Raw genomic sequence first — 21,145 nt, 5'->3', positions numbered from 1 at the left:
GTGGGAGTGTGATATAATCAATTTGCCAGGCCTCCCCATATTTATATTTCAACCATCGTGCTCCATACCAGAGAGGCTTGAACCGCTTGGCTTGCTTGATTGCAGCGCATGTTTCGCATTCATGGATAACCTGTCCAATAGTGTCCATGGTCAAATCCACCCCTCGATCACGAGCCCATCTATATGTTGCATCTCTTCCTTGATGGCCTGAGGTGTCATGGGCCCATCAAGCTAGAAATAATTCACCCTTATGTTGCCCGTCCAGATCCACCTGAGCCACTTCAATCTTAGCAGCCTGATCCACCTGCTGATTGGTTTGATGTTCTTCACTGGCCCGACTCTTGGGTACGTGAGCATCTACGTGATATACTTTTACAACCAGGTTCTCTATCTGGGCGGCAATATCTTGCCACAATGCAGCAGCCCAGATGGGTTTGCCTCTGCGCAGCCAATTGCTCTGCTTCCATTGCCGTAACCACCCCCACAGGGCACTTGCCACCATCCATGCGTCAGTATAGAGATAGAGCGTTGGCCACTTTTCTCGTTCAGCAATATCTAAAGCCAGCTGGATGGCTTCCACCTCTGCAAACTGACTCGATTCACCTTCTCCTTCAGCAGTTTTTGCAACTTGTCGTACAGGACTCCATACGGCGGCTTTCCACCTCCAAGCTGGAAAGTCCTTGCCCAGTGTGAGCGCCACTTAGCAACTACTTAGCACTACTCAGCAAGAACCAGAACATGGACATTGTTCTCATCCTAGACCCCAAACACAGCCCCATACCGGCTACCAAGAAGAAAATTAACTCTCTCCCAACTGAAACCAGGACAGGTTCTCACGCGGGTGGGGGGTTCAATCAACTTTGCACGGTCAGCTTCTCCTGGATCCTGCCTGTTACTCATGTGCTCTTCATTCTCCACCCCAAGAGCATCATGTCTGTTACGTAGGGGCACTTTACGGGGAGGGGGGGAAGGTTCTTCCTTCTGCCCACAGAAGAGACAAAGGTCCAGTCTCCTTCATCTCGTGAGTTCCTGGGGTCCGTCAGCTCGAGGTTGAATTCAGGCTAACCTTCCCCTTGCGCAGCCTTAAGGCAGGGCTGTCGCTCAGCCCGGGACAGCGCGCAACACCACGGAGCTATCTCCCGCTCACGTTCCCAGATACTGCGCTGCCTGTTGAGCTCCTCTTGTAACATAGCTACTTGTTTGAAGAGTTCTTCTAGCTGGGCACGCTTGCAGCTATGAGATCCACCGCTGCCTTCAGAGGCTCCACGGCAGAGCTGGGAACACTCTGAGGGACATGGCCCACAGTGGGCCCATCCCGGAGCAGAGCGAACAGGCACGGAGGAAGGAGCTGCGGCAGAGAACAGTGAGGAACAAGGAGCGGCAGAGAGAGAGCATGGTGGCCCAACCCCAGCCAGCAGTGCCACTGGCCCCTCGCAAGGGGACAGAGTGACCCACAGCCATAACGAGGGGCCTGGAGACAGGGAAGGAGGTGGAGGGGTGTCCGCTATGACCCTCTTGTTCACCCCAATCAGGCTTCACTGGTATCCACGAGCACCTGATCTGTTTATTCTGTGATGACTATCTCACAAACAAGCTTTGTTAGGTACATATTGTTAGCAAAAAACCCAGGAAAACTGTAATAAAGAACAGAAACAGGAAAACGTGGCTTCCTAGAATACCTTACAGCCTTGTTTCATTTTTTAATTGAGAAGGAAGCACTACAGTTTTATTTCCACTTTCTTTTGAATGGCTGTTGCAGAGGAGAACAAAGTCAAACTAGGCAGGTGATGTAAGCAAAAATAATATTTATTCTAATCAAAAGTATGTGGTACTCGGACGAGCATTAGTAAACCACAGGTGCAGGACGCCAACGGGAATTTAATGCTACTCAGCCGACTTAAGAATTCTTAAGCTTCGAACGATGACTCAAAATGCACAATCGCTCACCCAATAAGGCGAGGGCTCTCAACTTCGAGGAGTTACCGTGGGCGGCGTCCCGACCCAAGGGGAGAGTCTCCCGCTGCTCCGAAGAGAAGTGACTCCATTTGCCCCCCAGCAGGACTCCGTTTCTACCCTGGTTGAGTCTCACCTGTGGTCATATATGGCCATGTCCGTCCCCTCTGGCCAAAGGCTCGATCTACCCGTGACTGTGTATGGGACAACAGTCACAATAGGGCAGTAAGGGCGCGAAAAGTAAGGGCGAAAGGCGTGAAAAGTAACAAAGGCCCCGTCTTTCTCAGGGCGGCTGCAGCTGCCACAGTTGCCAGGTCCAAATCCACTCTTTTTGACTCAAAAATGTATGAAAAGAGACACACTGTGGAGGCAGATTAGGGATCACTTTCAGGCTTTCAGAAGTAACAGGACAAGGGGCAAGGGTTTTGAACTAAAGGAGGGTAGATTTAGATGAGATAGAAGGGAGAAATTCTTTACCGTGAGGGTGATGAGACATGAGAACAGGTTGCCCAGAGAAGCTGTGGATGTCCCATCCCTGGAAACGTTCAAGGGCAGGTTGGACGGGGCTCTGAGCGACCTGATCTAGTTGAAGATGTCCCTGCCCGTGGCAGGGATCGGCACATATTTCTGTGGGTGGTGGGCAGGGTGCAAGAGGAAGCCCATCGACCTCACAGCCAGGTTTCAGGCCTGCAGCCAAACGGCGAGCGCCAGAGCCAGGGAGTCCCACCTGCGGCGGGGGAAGCGCACAGAGGGACTGGAGGCTGCGGCCAGAGCCAGTGGCGGGTCAACTCTCCTGGGAGAGCCCGGGTCACGGTGGGGGGCAGGACAACACAATGCCCCTCCCGGATGGGGTGCCGGGTAACAATAGGGCCCTTTGTGACCTACCCCTGTGGCAGCTAGTGATACCAAGCGCCGGCGCGGCAGCCCCGCAGTGTCCAGGACTCTCATGAGGAAAGGACATGAGCCGTGTACCTCGTGCAAGAGCCCCTGCGCGCAGGGCACGTGTTTCCCTGCAACCCAGGGTCCACCACAGCCCCAGAGTCAGGGGGTGTCCGCAACGCTCCACCGTCCGCACCAGGTAAGAATGTGGGGCTGGGGCTGAGCCAGCGCCATAGGGACCCCAGGGGACCTGGGCCCAGCAGGCGGGCCCTTCCAGAAGGGGCTGGGGGCAGGAGACCCAGGGCCTGGGGGCGGGGGGGTGGGTAGGGACTACCCATGGGAAAACGGCATCCTGCAGGAGATCCCCGGGTCCCTGCCCAGCTCCTCCGCCCCACCACCTCCCTGTGGGGCCGCTTGCCGTGGGCTGCCTCCTCCCCAGCCGCACTCCTTCCCTCTGTCCTGCAGGGCGGCGAGTGGTTCCCCCCGCAGGAGCCATGCACCCCGACCGGCAGAGGACGAAAGGGCTGGGGTGGCTGCTGAGGACCATCAGCGCTCAGAAAGCCCCAGGCAATGTGAGGACTTGGGCTCTGCCAGCCCCATCACACAAGCGGAGGAGGACAAGAGCCCCGGCAGCCCTGCCACGAGTGGGTATCGACAGGACCCCAGGGGACCACCTCCTGCCTCGGGGCACAGAGCAGGGCAGGGAGAGGCAGCTGGGCTGGCAGGAGGCAGCAGTGCTGCAGGGCCGGGACCTTTCCCGCCCTGCTGCCAGCGGCATCCTGGGGGAGACAGGGCATCAGCACCCTGGCCCAGGGCTTGCCGTGTGCAGGGCAGCGGGCGCAGGGCTGGAGAGACAGCCCCTCTCTTCCCTCTACCTCCTGCCCCTGCCCACAGCTCTCCCTGCTCTTGTTCTTAATCAGGTGCAGCTGCCTCTGCCTCCAGCTGCCAGCTGGAGGGCGAGGAGAAGGAAGCCCATGACTACTGCTTGGCCTTTCTCAACAGCACCAAAAGGGTAACTGCAGATTTTGTCAGCAAGGCTCTGCCTGCAGCTCCCAGCTGGGTGCTGCCACATCTGCTGCCTGCTCACGGGCTCGTGGAGGGCTGCTGGCAGTGCAGAGCCGCTCCCCTCCCGGCCCCCTGCGCCACCACTGCAGCCCCTTGGGCCCCTGCTCCTGCTGGCTCTGCCTCTGCCCCCTCACCCTCCCTCTCTGTCTCTCTTCTCCCTGACTGTCAGGACGAGGCCTCGAAGCTGGGGTTTCTGGCCTCCATCTGCACGCTCTGCAGAGCCTGGCTGCAGGGCAGGTTCCTGACGGGTTTCAGATCAGCCTGTGAGCTGGTGGAGGAAATGGAGGTGAGGGGACCCCCAAGCGGGGCTAAGGGAGCGGGGCAAAGCTGGCCGAGCACCGGCCCAGCAGTAGGGACAGCACCTGGGCCTCTGGGCACGGGGGGAGGGTGAGACGGGCCTCTGTGGGAACGGCCCTGCCTGCTGTGGGGCCACTGCAGGTCTGGCAAGGGGCCGCTCTGGGTGCCCATGCTGGCCTGGGGGCAGCGGGGCTCTGCCTGCCCTACAGACTGGTGCCGGGCACCGGCAGCTCCCGTGCCCCATCCCGGCTATGCTCTCCCTCTCCAGGTACAACAGCAAAAGGAGCCCCATCACAGCATGGACGCCATGATGTGGCAGCAAGCCGTGCTTGCCGTCATTGCAATGAGGTACCTGCCCCAGACCCTGGCCAGGCCAGGGCCTCCCCACAGCGTGGGCCTGATGGCGGCAGGCATCTCCTATCGTGGCAGGACCCTGGCGGCACTGTCTTTGGGCCTCTGCTCTCCCTCACGCTGGGCCCATCGGTGGCCCAGCAGATGGGAGGGCAGAGGGTGCTCTGGGGCTCCCCGGTGCCTCTTGGCTTTTCCTCTGAAGGGAGAGGCAGGAGACGGAAAGGGGTTTGGGCTCCACTGGCCAGGACTGCCCTCTGTCCCTGGCTCAGTGGCACGGGGGAGGGAGGAGATGCCTCCACGCACCCCTTCCCCACCTCGTATGGGTACCACCCTGGGGACTGCCAGTCCTGACCCCTGTGGCCCCGACCGCTGTCGCCCTGACCCCTGTGACCCCTTCCTGTATGTGGAAGCCCTGGCATCCAAGTGGCACCTTCTTTTCTTGCAGCAAAGAGAGGGAAGGCCTGCTGCGCCAGTACCTCTGGCCCCGCATCTATACCGTCTTCCGTCTTGCTGCAGCACAGAAGATGGACAGCCAACATGCTTCACTCAGTGCTCAGGTAAGTGCGAGGTGAGCTACGGAGAGCCTGCCAGTCAGTCCCTGTGCACGGTGTCCTAGTTGGCTTTGGCTGCTGGAAGACGATAGGAGCAGAAGGCAGACCAGGGAGACCCTGAGGCCTCTCCTGGGCACCAGAGGGCAGCTGAAGCCCACCTCAGGTGGAAGGCATTCAAGCCAGCTTCCTGCAAGGAGGAAGGGCCAGGGCAAGTGTGCCACCTGCTGAATCCCCTTACAGATCCTGAAAACTCTGGACAGTGTGCTGGAGGTGCTGGTGCGTGGTGCTTCGCCGATGTCCAGCATCCAGACAGTGGAGAAAATCTTGCAGGTCAGGCATTTGCTGAGAGCAGGGCCCACGGGGTCTCTTCCTTGCCTTACGCTTAGGAGACGTGACCTTCTGGAGCATGCACGCCCCAGCCCAGAGCCAAAGCAATGGAAGGAGTCCGCGTGTCCTTGCCAGGCCCCCTTGCTCTGGCAGCTGGCACTGCTGAGCCGCTGCCCTCACCACCCACCCCATTCAACGCTCTCCTCCCAGATCGCAGCAGGGCGGAGATCTGCTGCGATGTGGCCATGGTGCAAGGGGAGACCAGCCCTGAAGCGCTCTTCCTGTGGCCTCCCCGTGGGCCGTAGCCCAGCCTCCGTGGTGCAGGGCCCCCTGGAGGTTCCTGCCCTCCTGGAGAGACGTGTGGCCGTTTTTGGAGGAGCGCGTGGAAAGGGGCAGAGGTGGCTGCGGGGGCAGGAGCTGGCTACCTGCCTGACTGCAGCACGTCACCAACTGTCAGCAACGGTCCGCGAGGTCACGAGGCGGCCAGACCCCGTTCCAGGCCTCCCTCCTGAGCGGGGGAAGCCTTGGCGGCACGTTGCGTAAACCCCGCCAAGCGCTTGGCAGAGCCACCGCTCCGGGAGCTGCTGTCGTATCCCAAGGCAGACCAGCATTTTTTCCCTTCTCAGGCCCTGCTGCCCTTCACGGCATCCCAGGAAGTGGCTAGGCGACGGAGGGCTGTGGGGAGGATTGTCAGCCTGAGCCAGTTCTTGAGGCCCTCTGCGATGCTGGAGGTAAGGGGCCTGCGGTGTGTAAGGCGACCTCTTGGCACCCCTTGCCCCTTCCTGCTGCCCCAGAGTAGCCGGTAGCTCTGGGCTCCCTGCGAGAGAAGCCCGGGCGCAGGGCAGGGGATTCAGCAGGGCTCAGCCCTGGGCAGGGTCTTTGCGCCTCTCTCTGGGAGCTGCTCTCTCCCATGCCTTTTCTCTCGGGAGCCAGCTCCGTCCCAGGGCATGGGAGGAAGCATTTTGCAGGCTGGGCTCCGGCAGCCCTCCCTGCCTCCCTCCCCTGGGTTGCTGCCCAGCTGCTTCAGTGTTGAGGGCCTGTGGGGCTCTCAGGCCCTTCCCCTCCCCACTGCCACTGCCTGCTCCTGGCCCCTTCCCCAGCCCACTGGCCCCTTCCCCAGCTGCAGCCCCGCAGGCCCTCCCTTCCCGTGCCACGGAGAGCTGGGCAGGGCAGTGCCAGGCCTTGGGACAGACTGCCAGCAGGATCTGGCAGGAGGAGAGGGCGCATGGCTGCAGCCTTGTGTGGAGATGGGGAGTCCCACAGGTGCGGAAGGAGGGCTCCGTCAGCTGAATGTGGGTGTGAAGGACCAGCAGACCCAGGGTCTCAAGCCTCCTTCAGGCACCCCAGTCCCGCGGGCTCACGGGGAAGGAAGGCAAAACCTTTCCAGGGCTCCCTTCACGGGGAGGCAGCACGCTCCTCGCCTTGAGGCAGCTGCCACAGGCTGGGTCTCCACAGGGTGCAGCGCAGGGCAGAGCCCTCCAGAGCTCTGGCTCACGCAGCACTCAGCCCGGGGCCCGCTCTCGGTGGTTAGTGCTTTTGTCCCATCTGATGCAGCTGGGTCCTGCTACTGCTCCTTCCTCTCTCCCACAGGCCTTGTGCCTCAGAAAAGGCAACCCCTTCGTCTTCAGTGAGATGCCTCTGCCATTCCTGGGGCAGGTGATGGGGTACCTCACCCTGTCCTGTGCCGAGCAGGACGAGGAGATCAGCCGCGGGGCTGTGGAGGCACTGCGTCCCTACCGCGCATTCATTCTGCTGCGATGGGGTAAGAGATGCTGGGGCGGGCTGGGGCCTTCCACCCACAAGGGCCCAGGCAAGGCGCCGCACCGCTCGGCCCGCCTCCTCTGCTAGAGGAAGGAGCAGCAAACTCCTCCAGGGCTGGAGCAGGGGAGCAGCCGTGCCACGCCAAGCCTGGGACCCACGCAGCCCGCCTCGGAGGTCGGCGTGGGGCCCGTCCCAAGAACCCTTGGGCTGGAGAGCCTGCGGCAGCAACATCCTGGGGCTCCTCTCCTCCTCCCAGGCAGAAAGCCAGACCGAGCTCTCCTGCCCTTCCCCCCTGCAAATGGGCCCACTGCCACCCCGGCATGTCTCTGGCTCCCCACAGAACGGGCAGCCAGGCACAGAGCTCTCCTTGATGCCCGTGCCTGCTGTCTCCAGCTCTCCGTGGTTCCTGCCGCTCACTGTGTGTTTTCCCTCCTGCCCAGCCCACCAGGCAGCACGTCAGGCTCCCAAGCCAGGAGTGGATCGGGAATGCATTAGCACCTTCTTGTCCAAGAAGCCCACTGACGAGTGGATGGTAACAAGCTCCTCCCTTGCTGGGAGTCTTGGCCACGAGGCTGGCCAGAGACTCTGACGAACCAGCCCATCAGCCACTGGGGGGGGGGGGGGCACGGCCTCTTCCCCAGCCGATCAGGCTGCAGGGTCCCGCCACCTCTGCGCAGGGAGTAGCCAAAGGCTTTAACCCAGCATCAGTGCAGCAGCTCCGGCTGTCCTGGCCACCGGCCAGCTCTGGTTGCCAGCAGCAGGAGCGCACCGTGACCCCGCCCCCAGGCCCCCCCTCCTTCAGCCCACAGGGCAGCTGCCTCTCCACACCCCGCCTGGCTGCGATCACCCCAGACCAGCCCCTGCTGCCCGCACTTGTCCTGCAGCAGGGGGCCAGCGCTGTCCCGGGCTTCTCACTCCAGAGCCATCCCCGCTGCTCAGCCGTGCCCCGCCACCAGGGCACTCAGTGCGACACCTCTTCCCTCCCTCTCTCCCTCAGACATTTGGGAGCTTCCTCCTCCCGACTGAGAGGGGCGACTTCATCCACACGGTCTTGAGAGGCATGCTGCACCCAAGGGTCTCGGACACCCAGATGGTTGCCAACGTGCTGGAGGCAGTCTTGAGAGAGCCGTCCTCGGAGCTGACCAAGGTAGGCAGCGTGCAGCCGGATTGCCCCGGGTGCGTGCGACTGTTCTCCCCGCCCCAAGTCCAGGGCTTGGCAGCACCCAACGGGCGGCCTTTGAGGCCAGCCAAGAGCAACGGGAGGGAAGCAGTTCCTGGTGGCAGCTGGGGCCGTGGCTGCGCTCCACCCCACTCCACCCCCTGCCTCCACCAGGTGTGCGGGATCGTGCAGACCATCCATGGGCTGCTGGCAGGTGTCAGCCAGACCCCGCTCTCCGACATCCTGAGGAGGACCTTTCTCCAAGTGGCCCAGTTGTACCCTCAGAGGGTGACCATTGGCCTGCTGCAGGCTTCCCAGCGCTGTGACAGGTACGTGGCCCGTCAGCCTCGGGGGCAGCTCAGGACCTCCAGGGCCTGCCCAGGCAGAAGGGGTGGTGGCCGAGGTGGCCCCACTGACAGCGTGCTCTGGCTCTGCAGCAGTGCCAGTGCCATGTGGAACATGTTGGCCTCCAAGCCCTGCCAGCTGGACGACGTGCTGAAGACGCTGCTGCTGGTCCAGCGGAAAGCCACCCGGCGGGGCAGCTACATGGGACAATGCAGCTGCTACTGTTTCCTGACTGTGAGCGTCTGGATGAGGCGTGCTCCACCCGGCCCGCGCCTGTGCATCCCTCTCCAGCCCCTCCTCCACTCTCCATCTGCCCCCAAACCCGGACCTCCCCAGGGACGCCTGGGCCAGGGGCCTCAGGGCCACAGCCAGGCAGGGCAGCGCATGCTGCTCGGCCCCGCGGCTCGCAGGCAGGCAGCCTGCCCCTGCCCCTGCCCTGCTGCCCTCAGCGGTCTTCCTCCCTCCCCGCCACCTCCTCCTGCCTGCTCGGCAGCTGGGAAGCCCGGGGCAGGGCGGCAGCCCAGCCAGAGCAGGCTGCGGGGCCGGGGAGGGGGAGCCCAGGGCAGCTGGCAGGGCCCACGGGGCCGGCTGGGCTGTTCCCTCTGGACCGGGTGGGCTCCAGGCCAGGCAGCTGGGCCAGGCTTTGCTCTGGCATCTCCCTCAGCTCAGCGCAGCCCCTGACCACCCCTGCCCCCAGCCCCGGGCAGCGCCACAGGGACAGCTCTGCAGTGACAGCGGTTCCTGGGTGTTTTCTGCAGTTAGCCAGTGCCATGCATCAGATCTTCCTGGTGCCCAGCAGCCGATGCTGTGTGCAGTTACTTTTAGAGGAGCTCTTCATGGCAGTGGTCTTCCAGATCTCCTTCGGCTTGAAGGGCCCGGAGCAGAAGTGGTGCAGGCATCCTCCAGTCTGCTCCCTCAGGTGCTCTGTCCCTGCTCCCTGCCTTCTGCCCTGGGCCCAGAGCCGGGGCCAGGGCTCCACCTGTGACCACGCTTTGCTCTGCATGCAGGAGCGCCGTGAGCACCATGCAAGCTCTGTTCCATTGCCTGGGCGGTGCCTCCCTGGATGAAGACATCAGGAGGCAGGGTGCCTGGGACATGGTCAGGAGCTCCGAGACCTACCACACCGGTATCGCCGTGCTGACTAGGTGAGAGCTTCGTTGGTCGTCCTTGTCTCCCCCGGCGTTTCTTTCCTGGGGCAGAAGGGCCCCCCGCACCATCCCCTTCCGGCTGGGCGGTGGGGCGCAAGCAGCCAACGCAAGGCACAAATGCGGCCTTGCCCCACGTGGCCTGGCCTGCGGGGTAATGGCTGGGGCTGGCAGCGCGGTGCCAGACAGGTCTGCCCGCCCAGCTCGGTGCCACCAATGCCGCCTTCCCCCACACAGGGTGCTGCGGCGTGAAGTACCGGACTGCTGCACTGCCGTGTCTGAGCAGGCGGTCATAGCCCTCCTCCAGAGACAGGCCTACCAGCAGATCGGCGCCATGACCGTCTTTGTCGAGGTGGGCCTGGTGGCAAGCGCTGCCTGTCTGAGGGCAGGTGGGGGGAAGCTGGGCTGCGTGCATGAGGCAGAGGGCAGAGGGGAGGCGGCGAGGGCCCTCTGGGGGCCCTGCTGCCTCCCACCTGGGCTGCGACCAGCCCTGCTGCCTTGCCCCGACCCTTCCGGGAGCTCTGCTGGCTGTGCCAGGCTCTCACTCTGCTGCCGGGTGTTTTTCAGCTCCTGGACTCCACCGACTTTGAGCATGTCAGTGGCCCTGTCCTGCGCCTCCTCCAGTTCCACCTGCACAGCGAGAGCTTGGTGCTGCGCAGGATGGCGGTCACAAGCCTCGTCACACTGTCTGGGAGACCTGAGTGGGTGAGCAGGGGCAGCCACGCACAGTGAGGGCATGCGCCTGGGGCTGGGCTGCAGGCAGTGGTGCGCGCAGCGGCTTGCTCGGGCTTTGCCAGGAATCGGGAGTGGCAGGGACAATGCCCACTGCTCCCGCTGCCCTGTTCAGCAGCCCCTGAGCGCTTCAGGCCAGGCCGTGGGCTGCGCTGCACACAGAGAGATCCCTGCCCAGCCAGCGCTGAACCCTCTACATGCAGAGTGGTTTTACTGGTGCAGTCCTCGATTGCGTCACAAAATGAAATCGCCTGTTTCACGTAGGCAGCGACTCTGCAAGACCTGCTGCCAGAGGTCATGCAGCGACTGCAGGATGATGACTGCGACGTCAGGATGGCGGCCCTGGCTGTCCTCGGCAACACGCTCTGCCTGGTGGACAGGCAGAGGGCTGTCCCCATCGCCCTGCAGCTGGTCAAGATGCTCCCGCCACTCTTTGAAAACGTAAGGCGGCGGGAGAGTAGAGGCTTGGTTAGCATGCCTGGGGGGGCACACGTGCGTGGCCCGGGGGTGGTGCTTCCCTCTCTCAACGTGCCCGCTGTCCCGTGAGTTCTCCTCCCTGCAGAGGGAGAGCCACAAGCATTCGTCTCCTCCCCGGGGGCTTGGGGGAGCCAGGACTGAGGTCCTCCCCTCTTCCTTCTCTCCTCCTAGGAGTCCACCTCCGTGCGAGAGCGCTCCATCTTCCTCTGCCGAGATGCGATGCAGGTTGCAGTCAGCACCCACAAAGAGCAGATGAGAAAGGACATGGAGAAGAGCCTGGTGCCCCTCTTCTTCCACCTGCATGACGAGGACCACAGCGTGGCTCAGGTGGGGATTTCTAAGCCCTTTGAATGTGCCTCAACTGGGGCCCAACCTCCGCAGTCCCTGAGCAGGACTCAGAGCCCCTCCCAGCCTGCAGCCACAGAGCTGGCAGCAGCTGAGAAGGTGGGCAGGGACATTGCCTACACCTGCCCTGCCTGATCCAGCAGAGCTCAGCAGCAGTGCGCGGCCACAAAGACCTAAGCACTGCAGCCTCCATGGGCTTCCCAGCGGCGCCGGCAGGTGTCTGAGGCCAGGGTTTGGACCCCCAACCCTTGTCCCCATCCTGCTCTGCCCAGGGACCCCCACGTCCTGTCCCCTAGGCAGTGGTGCCATCTCCCAGTCTCTGCTGCTCTTGCAGGCCTCTCGGCAAGCCTTCCTCAGAGCTGCCAAGCTCCTGAAGCGGAGGCAGCTCAGGAAGCTGCTGGAGACAGAGCAGATGTGGAGGGTCGGCGAGTGCCTGGTAAGGATGGCGCCGAAGCCCCACACCCAGCCTGGCGAAGCCCTTCTCCCACAATGCCCAGCGCGTGGGGCTAGCCGCTGTGCCCCTGCCCACTGCGCGGCCTGCCTGCACCGCACACAGGCTCCCTTCCCCCCCCCCTAGAGCCCAGGGGTGCTGACAGAGCCCCAGCCCAGCTGGGCCTTGGCAGCAGGGTGGCACCGCAGCACCCCGGGGAGCACCCTGCCCTCTGCTCCCTCCAAACCCCGGCACCAGCCAGCCGCTGGCTGGGCGTCCTGGGTGTCCAGGCAGGGGAGGCCAGTCCTGAGCACAGGGGGAGGGTCTGCGCCAACCCTGTCCCCTTGTGCTCTCTCCAGCTCATGGAGGACAGCAGAAGAGTGGAGGCGTACCTGCAGCAGAGCCTGCTGTACCTGCAGAGCGTACAGGAGCCCTTGCGCGTGGCGGCCGTCAGGTTCATTGGTGAGCCACAACCCCGCCGGGTGTCCCTCCCTGCCCCGCAGCAGCTTAGGCCCAGCCACGGCTGCTGCCGAATCTACCAGGCAGCTGCAGAGCCCTGACTGCCCCCATGCCCTGCCGCCCTGTCCCACCCCTGCCTGTGCAGGGTGGGCTGGTGGGAGCCTTGCTACGTCCCTCGCAGCCTTCTTGGGCTTCACGCTCAGGGGACTGCCCTGGGCTCAGCCTTGCCCAAGGGGAGAAGGGAGCACAGCCAGGCCCGCGGAGCCGGTGGGGGGGAGCTGGGCAGCTGGGGCGGGCAGGCCAGCGGGATCTGTGACGGGCTGTGTGTGCCTAGGGCTCGCCAGGCAGCAGCTGAGGGATATGCACCAGGAGAAGTTCCAGCTCTTCTACAAGGGTGAGTGAGGGCAGCAGGGTGTCTGCGGGAGCTGGCGGGGAGGAGGAGAGAGCGTGGGTGGGGAGCTCCAATCCCTGTCCTGGCCGGGGAGGGCTCTGGTCCCTGCGTGGGTGAGGGGCGGTGTGGGCAGAGCAGAGAGAGGTTGCAGGGGCATGTGGGGCATTGGTGGGCAGCACCTTCCGGCTGATCCCGGTGCCCCTGCCTCCCTCCTGGCTGTGGGAAGAGCTGGGAGGGCAGGAGTGGCCCTGGCCGGAGGGGCTCCTGAGGTCCCCGCAGATCCGGGCTCTGACCTGGGCTCTGTTCCTTTCCATCCCAGCCCTTCAAGACAAGGTGAACGACAGCAGCCTCTTGGTCTCTTCCCTGGCGGTGCAAACCCTGATGATCCTGGGCACTGTAATGAAAAAGCCTCCCTCCGGATTCCGCCTGCAAGCACTGTGCTATCGGCTCCGGAGGGCATGGAGGAAGAGGAACCCTGCCCCGGGAGACAGCTGGCTGTGCTGCTGGAGCTGTGCGCAGAGCTGATCCTGGGGTGCCCCGCACACTGGCACCACCTGAGCAGCTGTACCTGCCCCCTTGCCTGCAGCCTGGGGCCATGCAGGACACACTACACCCTGCGCCATGGCCCCATGGCTCCCGTGGGTGTGCTGGCTGCAAAGCCCAAAGCAGCTGCCAAGTGCCGTGGCAGGGCAGCGAGAGGAACGCTATGGATGGCGATCCAGGAAGGAAACGGGCATCCTGCAGGCTGGAAGCAGAGGCCTTAGCACAGCTGGCCTGCCTGTGTCTCCCAGCCATTGATAAAAAGACCGTGGAACTTCACGCGCCGTTTGAGCTCTTCTTCCCCATCCCGCACTGCCCTGCTGCCCCTCAGATGCCCGTAGGCTACCTACTCTGCCAGGCCCCACACGAGGCCCTGTGGAGCCCTGCTGCTCCCCAAGGGAACCCTGCCAGGCCCCGCCACGCACCCCCCAGACAGCTGTAGGGACCGCATCGGGTCCCGCCTGTGCCCCTGGGGAGCCCTGCTGTCCCCCGGGCCCCCACAAGAGCCCCAGGAGGACCCGCTCATGGCCCTGTGGAGCCTTGCTCTTCCCCAGACAGCTGGCGGGGCTCTGCTGGAAAAGGAGAGGGAAAGAGAGAGAGATAAAAACAAAACCCAGGAAAAACAAGTGATGTAACTGCTCACCACCCGCTGACCGATGCCCATCCCGTCCCCAAGCAGCCGTTGCTCCCCCAGCCAGCTCCCCCCAGTTTATATACTGGGCATGACGCCATACGGTATGGAATAGCCCTTGGGCCAGTCTGGGTCAGCTGTCCTGGCTGTGCCCCCTCCCAGCTTCTTGTGCACTGGGCAGAGCATGGGAAGCTGGAAAGTCCTTGACTGGTGTAAGCACTGCTTAGCAACAACTAAAACATCAGTGTGTTATCAACATTATTCTCATCCTAAATCCAAAACACGGTGCTAAACCAGCTACTAGGAAGAAAATGAACTCTATCCCAGCCAAAACCAGGGCAGCTTGGACCCTAATTTTTACCCATAATCTCTCAAGCTGTTCATCGCTGTTTTCCAAAGGCAGCTCTGTGCAGTCAATCCATGTTTTTTACATAGAGGACAACCCTCCTGCCCCTCCTTCCTTGCCTGTCCCTTCTCAACAGTTTATAGCCATCAGTTGCAGTGCTCCAGTCGTTTGATTTGTCCCACCACGTTTCAGTGACAGCTATTAGATCATAGCTTGTCATCTGCACCATGGCTTCCAGCTCCTCCTGCTTGTTACCCGTGCTGGGTGCATTGGTACAGAGGCACTTCTGCTGAGCTGTCGGCCATGTCACCTTTTTAGAGGAATGCGTGCTAATTCCTCAGAGGCATTTCACAGGTGTTTCCCTGCTGGCTCCTAATACATCAGCAGCCCCTGCCTCTTCCCTTTTGCTCAATACTCTATCCCCTTCCCCTGCTAAATCTAGTTTCAAGCTCTCCCTACCAGTCTGGCCAGCTTGTTGGCAAAGACCCTCTTGCCCCACTTGGTCAGGTGAATCCCATCAGCTCCCAACAGGCCCAGCTTCTCAAGGCAGATCCATTATCACAGGAGCCAAAACCTTGAGTATGGCATCAGGCATACAGCTGGGCATCCACCTTTTCACTTCATCTCCTCCTCCCTAAACCCCTTCCTTTGACTGGGAGGCTAGATGAAAACACCACCTGTGCTCCAGATCGTTTTAACGTTGCTCCAAGGGACATGTAGACTTTTTTTGTTCTAAGTTGCCTCATCACAGTAACATTGGACTCTTTGTGGAGCAGCAAGAGCGGATGACAGTCCCTAGGGTTCACCAGGCTCAGCAGCCTCTTGGTAACATTGCGAAAGTGAGCTCCTGCTAGGCAGCAAACCCCTCTAGAGACATTGTCTGATAGCAAATGGGTGCTTTGGTGCCTCTCGGCAAGGAATCTCCATATACTAATACTTTATGTGCTTTTCTGGCGGCACCGGTTCTGTCGTGGTGCAAAGGACCGATAGGAAATGCGGTTTTCTCTCGACATTGCCGCTGTAGCGCCATCCAGTGTCACGCTTCGAGAAAACCGTCTTCGCCACAGTTCTGAGAAAAACAACCTCGTGCGCCTGCGCAGGGACTAAAGGCGCGAAAAGAGCCGAGGCGGGGGCAGCACGTCCGTGACAAACCGCACGTACGCATTTGCGATCTGCGCATGCGCGACAGCCCCTATATAAGGAGCACACGTGGCCCGCGGTGGGGGCGGTGCGCGAGACCCCTGCTTCCCTTCTTAGAGGCTGGGGCCGCTCCTCGGTCCCCGACGAAGCCTGAGGCCACCGAAGACCTAGCGGAGGATCCTCGGACTTGGGAAGGTGGCGAAAGACTTTCTTTTTCTCTCCCTCTCCCCCTATTCTTTTCCTCTCTTCCCTTGCTCTCCCTCATCCCTCCATTCTCTTCTCCCCCCAAATAAAAGCAAAAGGTTGAACGACATCTGACCGATTTCAGCATCTTATCTCGTCCTTGGGATCGTAACGAAACCTCCCCCGACACTGGATTGGGACACGTGGTTTAACAGTGGCACGGGGGAGGGAGGAGACGCCTCCACGCACCCCTTCCCCACCTCGTATGGGTACCACTCTGGGGACTGCCAGTCCTGACCCCTGTGGCCCCGACCGCTGTCGCCCTGACCCCTGTGACCCCTTCCTGTATGTGGAAGCCCTGGCATCCAAGCGGCACCTTCTTTTCTTGCAGCAAAGAGAGGGAAGGCCTGCTGCGCCAGTACCTCTGGCCCCGCATCTGTACCGTCTTCCGTCTTGCTGCAGCACAGAAGATGGACAGCCAACATGCTTCACTCAGTGCTCAGGTAAGTGCGAGGTGAGCTACGGAGAGCCTGCCAGTCAGTCCCTGTGCACGGTGTCCTAGTTGGCTTTGGCTGCTGGAAGACGATAGGAGCAGAAGGCAGACCAGGGAGACCCTGAGGCCTCTCCTGGGCACCAGAGGGCAGCTGAAGCCCACCTCAGGTGGAAGGCATTCAAGCCAGCTTCCTGCAAGGAGGAAGGGCCAGGGCAAGTGTGCCACCTGCTGAATCCCCTTACAGATCCTGAAAACTCTGGACAGTGTGCTGGAGGTGCTGGTGCGTGGTGCTTCGCCGATGTCCAGCATCCAGACAGTGGAGAAAATCTTGCAGGTCAGGCATTTGCTGAGAGCAGGGCTCACGGGGTCTCTTCCTTGCCTTACGCTAAGGAGACGTGACCTTCTGGAGCGTGCACGCCCCAGCCCAGAGCCAAAGCAATGGAAGGAGTCCGCGTGTCCTTGCCAGGCCCCCCTGCTCTGGCAGCTGGCACTGCTGAGCCGCTGCCCTCACCACCCACCCCATTCAACGCTCTCCTCCCAGATCGCAGCAGGGCGGAGATCTGCTGCGATGTGGCCATGGTGCAAGGGGAGACCAGCCCTGAAGCGCTCTTCCTGTGGCCTCCCCGTGGGCCGTAGCCCAGCCTCCGTGGTGCAGGGCCCCCTGGAGGTTCCTGCCCTCCTGGAGAGACGTGTGGCCGTTTTTGGAGGAGCGCGTGGAAAGGGGCAGAGGTGGCTGCGGGGGCAGGAGCTGGCTACCTGCCTGACTGCAGCACGTCACCAACTGTCAGCAACGGTCCGCGAGGTCACGAGGCGGCCAGACCCCGTTCCAGGCCTCCCTCCTGAGCGGGGGAAGCCTTGGCGGCACGTTGCGTAAACCCCGCCAAGCGCTTGGCAGAGCCACCGCTCCGGGAGCTGCTGTCGTATCCCAAGGCAGACCAGCATTTTTTCCCTTCTCAGGCCCTGCTGCCCTTCACGGCATCCCAGGAAGTGGCTAGGCGACGGAGGGCTGTGGGGAGGATTGTCAGCCTGAGCCAGTTCTTGAGGCCCTCTGCGATGCTGGAGGTAAGGGGCCTGCGGTGTGTAAGGCGACCTCTTGGCACCCCTTGCCCCTTCCTGCTGCCCCAGAGTAGCCGGTAGCTCTGGGCTCCCTGCGAGAGAAGCCCGGGCGCAGGGCAGGGGATTCAGCAGGGCTCAGCCCTGGGCAGGGTCTTTGCGCCTCTCTCTGGGAGCTGCTCTCTCCCATGCCTTTTCTCTCGGGAGCCAGCTCCGTCCCAGGGCATGGGAGGAAGCATTTTGCAGGCTGGGCTCCGGCAGCCCTCCCTGCCTCCCTCCCCTGGGTTGCTGCCCAGCTGCTTCAGTGTTGAGGGCCTGTGGGGCTCTCAGGCCCTTCCCCTCCCCACTGCCACTGCCTGCTCCTGGCCCCTTCCCCAGCCCACTGGCCCCTTCCCCAGCTGCAGCCCCGCAGGCCCTCCCTTCCCGTGCCACGGAGAGCTGGGCAGGGCAGTGCCAGGCCTTGGGACAGACTGCCAGCAGGATCTGGCAGGAGGAGAGGGCGCATGGCTGCAGCCTTGTGTGGAGATGGGGAGTCCCACAGGTGCGGAAGGAGGGCTCCGTCAGCTGAATGTGGTGTGAAGGACCAGCAGACCCAGGGTCTCAAGCCTCCTTCAGGCACCCCAGTCCCGCGGGCTCACGGGGAAGGAAGGCAAAACCTTTCCAGGGCTCCCTTCACGGGGAGGCAGCACGCTCCTCGCCTTGAGGCAGCTGCCGCAGGCTGGGTCTCCACAGGGTGCAGCGCAGGGCAGAGCCCTCCAGAGCTCTGGCTCACGCAGCACTCAGCCCGGGGCCCGCTCTCGGTGGTTAGTGCTTTTGTCCCATCTGATGCAGCTGGGTCCTGCTACTGCTCCTTCCTCTCTCCCACAGGCCTTGTGCCTCAGAAAAGGCAACCCCTTCGTCTTCAGTGAGATGCCTCTGCCATTCCTGGGGCAGGTGATGGGGTACCTCACCCTGTCCTGTGCCGAGCAGGACGAGGAGATCAGCCGCGGGGCTGTGGAGGCACTGCGTCCCTACCGCGCATTCATTCTGCTGCGATGGGGTAAGAGATGCTGGGGCGGGCTGGGGCCTTCCACCCACAAGGGCCCAGGCAAGGCGCCGCACCGCCTCGGCCCGCCTCCTCTGCTAGAGGAAGGAGCAGCAAACTCCTCCAGGGCTGGAGCAGGGGAGCAGCCGTGCCACGCCAAGCCTGGGACCCACGCAGCCCGCCTCGGAGGTCGGCGTGGGGCCCGTCCCAAGAACCCTTGGGCTGGAGAGCCTGCGGCAGCAACATCCTGGGGCTCCTCTCCTCCTCCCAGGCAGAAAGCCAGACCGAGCTCTCCTGCCCTTCCCCCCTGCAAATGGGCCCACTGCCACCCCGGCATGTCTCTGGCTCCCCACAGAACGGGCAGCCAGGCACAGAGCTCTCCTTGATGCCCGTGCCTGCTGTCTCCAGCTCTCCGTGGTTCCTGCCGCTCACTGTGTGTTTTCCCTCCTGCCCAGCCCACCAGGCAGCACGTCAGGCTCCCAAGCCAGGAGTGGATCGGGAATGCATTAGCACCTTCTTGTCCAAGAAGCCCACTGACGAGTGGATGGTAACAAGCTCCTCCCTTGCTGGGAGTCTTGGCCACGAGGCTGGCCAGAGACTCTGACGAACCAGCCCATCAGCCACTGGGGGGGGGGGCACGGCCTCTTCCCCAGCCGATCAGGCTGCAGGGTCCCGCCACCTCTGCGCAGGGAGTAGCCAAAGGCTTTAACCCAGCATCAGTGCAGCAGCTCCGGCTGTCCTGGCCACCGGCCAGCTCTGGTTGCCAGCAGCAGGAGCGCACCGTGACCCCGCCCCCAGGCCCCCCCTCCTTCAGCCCACAGGGCAGCTGCCTCTCCACACCCCGCCTGGCTGCGATCACCCCAGACCAGCCCCTGCTGCCCGCACTTGTCCTGCAGCAGGGGGCCAGCGCTGTCCCGGGCTTCTCACTCCAGAGCCATCCCCGCTGCTCAGCCGTGCCCCGCCACCAGGGCACTCAGTGCGACACCTCTTCCCTCCCTCTCTCCCTCAGACATTTGGGAGCTTCCTCCTCCCGACTGAGAGGGGCGACTTCATCCACACGGTCTTGAGAGGCATGCTGCACCCAAGGGTCTCGGACACCCAGATGGTTGCCAACGTGCTGGAGGCAGTCTTGAGAGAGCCGTCCTCGGAGCTGACCAAGGTAGGCAGCGTGCAGCCGGATTGCCCCGGGTGCGTGCGACTGTTCTCCCCGCCCCAAGTCCAGGGCTTGGCAGCACCCAACGGGCGGCCTTTGAGGCCAGCCAAGAGCAACGGGAGGGAAGCAGTTCCTGGTGGCAGCTGGGGCCGTGGCTGCGCTCCACCCCACTCCACCCCCTGCCTCCACCAGGTGTGCGGGATCGTGCAGACCATCCATGGGCTGCTGGCAGGTGTCAGCCAGACCCCGCTCTCCGACATCCTGAGGAGGACCTTTCTCCAAGTGGCCCAGTTGTACCCTCAGAGGGTGACCATTGGCCTGCTGCAGGCTTCCCAGCGCTGTGACAGGTACGTGGCCCGTCAGCCTCGGGGGCAGCTCAGGACCTCCAGGGCCTGCCCAGGCAGAAGGGGTGGTGGCCGAGGTGGCCCCACTGACAGCGTGCTCTGGCTCTGCAGCAGTGCCAGTGCCATGTGGAACATGTTGGCCTCCAAGCCCTGCCAGCTGGACGACGTGCTGAAGACGCTGCTGCTGGTCCAGCGGAAAGCCACCCGGCGGGGCAGCTACATGGGACAATGCAGCTGCTACTGTTTCCTGACTGTGAGCGTCTGGATGAGGCGTGCTCCACCCGGCCCGCGCCTGTGCATCCCTCTCCAGCCCCTCCTCCACTCTCCATCTGCCCCCAAACCCGGACCTCCCCAGGGACGCCTGGGCCAGGGGCCTCAGGGCCACAGCCAGGCAGGGCAGCGCATGCTGCTCGGCCCCGCGGCTCGCAGGCAGGCAGCCTGCCCCTGCCCCTGCCCTGCTGCCCTCAGCGGTCTTCCTCCCTCCCCGCCACCTCCTCCTGCCTGCTCGGCAGCTGGGAAGCCCGGGGCAGGGCGGCAGCCCAGCCAGAGCAGGCTGCGGGGCCGGGGAGGGGGAGCCCAGGGCAGCTGGCAGGGCCCACGGGGCCGGCTGGGCTGTTCCCTCTGGACCGGGTGGGCTCCAGGCCAGGCAGCTGGGCCAGGCTTTGCTCTGGCATCTCCCTCAGCTCAGCGCAGCCCCTGACCACCCCTGCCCCCAGCCCCGGGCAGCGCCACAGGGACAGCTCTGCAGTGACAGCGGTTCCTGGGTGTTTTCTGCAGTTAGCCAGTGCCATGCATCAGATCTTCCTGGTGCCCAGCAGCCGATGCTGTGTGCAGTTACTTTTAGAGGAGCTCTTCATGGCAGTGGTCTTCCAGATCTCCTTCGGCTTGAAGGGCCCGGAGCAGAAGTGGTGCAGGCATCCTCCAGTCTGCTCCCTCAGGTGCTCTGTCCCTGCTCCCTGCCTTCTGCCCTGGGCCCAGAGCCGGGGCCAGGGCTCCACCTGTGACCACGCTTTGCTCTGCATGCAGGAGCGCCGTGAGCACCATGCAAGCTCTGTTCCATTGCCTGGGCGGTGCCTCCCTGGATGAAGACATCAGGAGGCAGGGTGCCTGGGACATGGTCAGGAGCTCCGAGACCTACCACACCGGTATTGCCGTGCTGACTAGGTGAGAGCTTCGTTGGTCGTCCTTGTCTCCCCCGGCGTTTCTTTCCTGGGGCAGAAGGTGGAGGCGGCCAAGAACTACAGACAAAGAAAGTGAAAATACCCCCTTAGAAAATGGCCCAAAGAGAAACATTTGATTCTCCTTCTCTTCCACCAGACAAGGGTGAGAAATATTATGTCATTCATCTACTGTAACTCATTTATAGTGCAGATTCATTAATCTGAACTTCTCAGGACACAATGAGAGACTCAGACAAGAGCAATTTCCTTTTTTTCTTGCAAATCCTTCATCTGTGTTTTGTCAATTAACTTGTCATTTATGAACGTATTTATGCAGAGGGCCAAAGACAGAGGAACACGCCCAGCTAGGTGGACCTATTAAATTTCAAAATTAAATGTTCTTCATTTTCA

The 21,145-nt window shown here is 62.5% G+C and overlaps 3 protein-coding genes across 7 annotated transcripts; all 3 read left to right on the top strand.

Moving 5' to 3' along the window:
* The first annotated feature begins 319 nt into the window (after positions 1 to 319).
* On the top strand, positions 320 to 4,896 carry LOC148055323 (uncharacterized). The gene is made up of 8 exons (XM_087761364.1): positions 320 to 345; positions 705 to 841; positions 2,703 to 2,736; positions 3,298 to 3,476; positions 3,753 to 3,844; positions 4,067 to 4,183; positions 4,463 to 4,542; positions 4,815 to 4,896. Exons 1-8 carry the CDS (start codon positions 320 to 322, stop codon positions 4,894 to 4,896), a joined length of 747 nt encoding a protein of 248 aa, XP_087617490.1.
* Positions 4,897 to 5,044: 148 nt separating this feature from the next.
* On the top strand, positions 5,045 to 13,394 carry LOC148055322 (maestro heat-like repeat family member 5). Its single transcript, XM_087761495.1, has 17 exons — positions 5,045 to 5,102; positions 6,050 to 6,154; positions 7,014 to 7,185; positions 7,625 to 7,716; positions 8,182 to 8,331; positions 8,518 to 8,672; positions 8,781 to 8,922; positions 9,447 to 9,607; positions 9,696 to 9,833; positions 10,071 to 10,185; positions 10,401 to 10,538; positions 10,830 to 11,006; positions 11,214 to 11,369; positions 11,722 to 11,823; positions 12,177 to 12,279; positions 12,611 to 12,670; positions 12,987 to 13,394. Exons 1-17 carry the CDS (start codon positions 5,070 to 5,072, stop codon positions 13,190 to 13,192), a joined length of 2,205 nt encoding a protein of 734 aa, XP_087617621.1. The 5' UTR covers positions 5,045 to 5,069; the 3' UTR covers positions 13,193 to 13,394.
* A 2,022-nt stretch (positions 13,395 to 15,416) lies between these two features.
* LOC148055321 (uncharacterized) lies at positions 15,417 to 21,145 on the top strand. 5 transcript variants are annotated; one of them, XM_087761515.1, is made up of 11 exons: positions 15,417 to 15,519; positions 15,899 to 16,010; positions 16,245 to 16,334; positions 16,958 to 17,062; positions 17,921 to 18,092; positions 18,533 to 18,624; positions 19,087 to 19,236; positions 19,423 to 19,577; positions 19,686 to 19,827; positions 20,352 to 20,512; positions 20,601 to 21,145. In XM_087761515.1, exons 2-11 carry the CDS (start codon positions 15,978 to 15,980, stop codon positions 20,740 to 20,742), a joined length of 1,242 nt encoding a protein of 413 aa, XP_087617641.1. In that variant the 5' UTR covers positions 15,417 to 15,519; positions 15,899 to 15,977; the 3' UTR covers positions 20,743 to 21,145. The 5 variants fall into 5 exon arrangements, with proteins under 5 accessions (XP_087617641.1, XP_087617637.1, XP_087617640.1 ...); XM_087761513.1 differs by lacking the exons at positions 20,352 to 20,512; positions 20,601 to 21,145 and adding an exon at positions 15,621 to 15,770 and having other exon boundaries at positions 15,419 to 15,519; positions 19,686 to 20,343; XM_087761512.1 differs by lacking the exons at positions 20,352 to 20,512; positions 20,601 to 21,145 and adding an exon at positions 15,621 to 15,776 and having other exon boundaries at positions 15,419 to 15,519; positions 19,686 to 20,343.

This window comes from Nipponia nippon, unplaced genomic scaffold (genome assembly GCF_047370975.1).
Source record: "Nipponia nippon isolate SJK-2023a ecotype South Korea unplaced genomic scaffold, ASM4737097v1 scaffold_24, whole genome shotgun sequence".
Classification (NCBI taxonomy): domain Eukaryota; kingdom Metazoa; phylum Chordata; class Aves; order Pelecaniformes; family Threskiornithidae; genus Nipponia; species Nipponia nippon.
Note: the sequence above shows the minus strand (reverse complement) of the source record. Positions and strands in the feature narration are given on the sequence as shown.

Coding starts and splice junctions, on each gene's coding strand:
- LOC148055323 (XM_087761364.1), top strand. CDS start 320: ATGTTCTTCACTGGCCCGACTCTTGG. Junction 346..704: donor TTCACTGGCCCGACTCTTGG/GTACGTGAGCAT, acceptor AGCGCCACTTAG/CAACTACTTAGCACTACTCA. Junction 2,737..3,297: donor GCGGCCAGAGCCAGTGGCGG/GTCAACTCTCCT, acceptor TCTGTCCTGCAG/GGCGGCGAGTGGTTCCCCCC.
- LOC148055322 (XM_087761495.1), top strand. CDS start 5,070: ATGGACAGCCAACATGCTTCACTCAGTGCTCAG. Junction 9,608..9,695: donor CCTCCAGTCTGCTCCCTCAG/GTGCTCTGTCCC, acceptor CTCTGCATGCAG/GAGCGCCGTGAGCACCATGC. Junction 9,834..10,070: donor GGTATCGCCGTGCTGACTAG/GTGAGAGCTTCG, acceptor TCCCCCACACAG/GGTGCTGCGGCGTGAAGTAC.
- LOC148055321 (XM_087761511.1), top strand. CDS start 15,978: ATGGACAGCCAACATGCTTCACTCAGTGCTCAG. Junction 16,011..16,244: donor ATGCTTCACTCAGTGCTCAG/GTAAGTGCGAGG, acceptor ATCCCCTTACAG/ATCCTGAAAACTCTGGACAG. Junction 16,335..16,957: donor CAGTGGAGAAAATCTTGCAG/GTCAGGCATTTG, acceptor TTCCCTTCTCAG/GCCCTGCTGCCCTTCACGGC.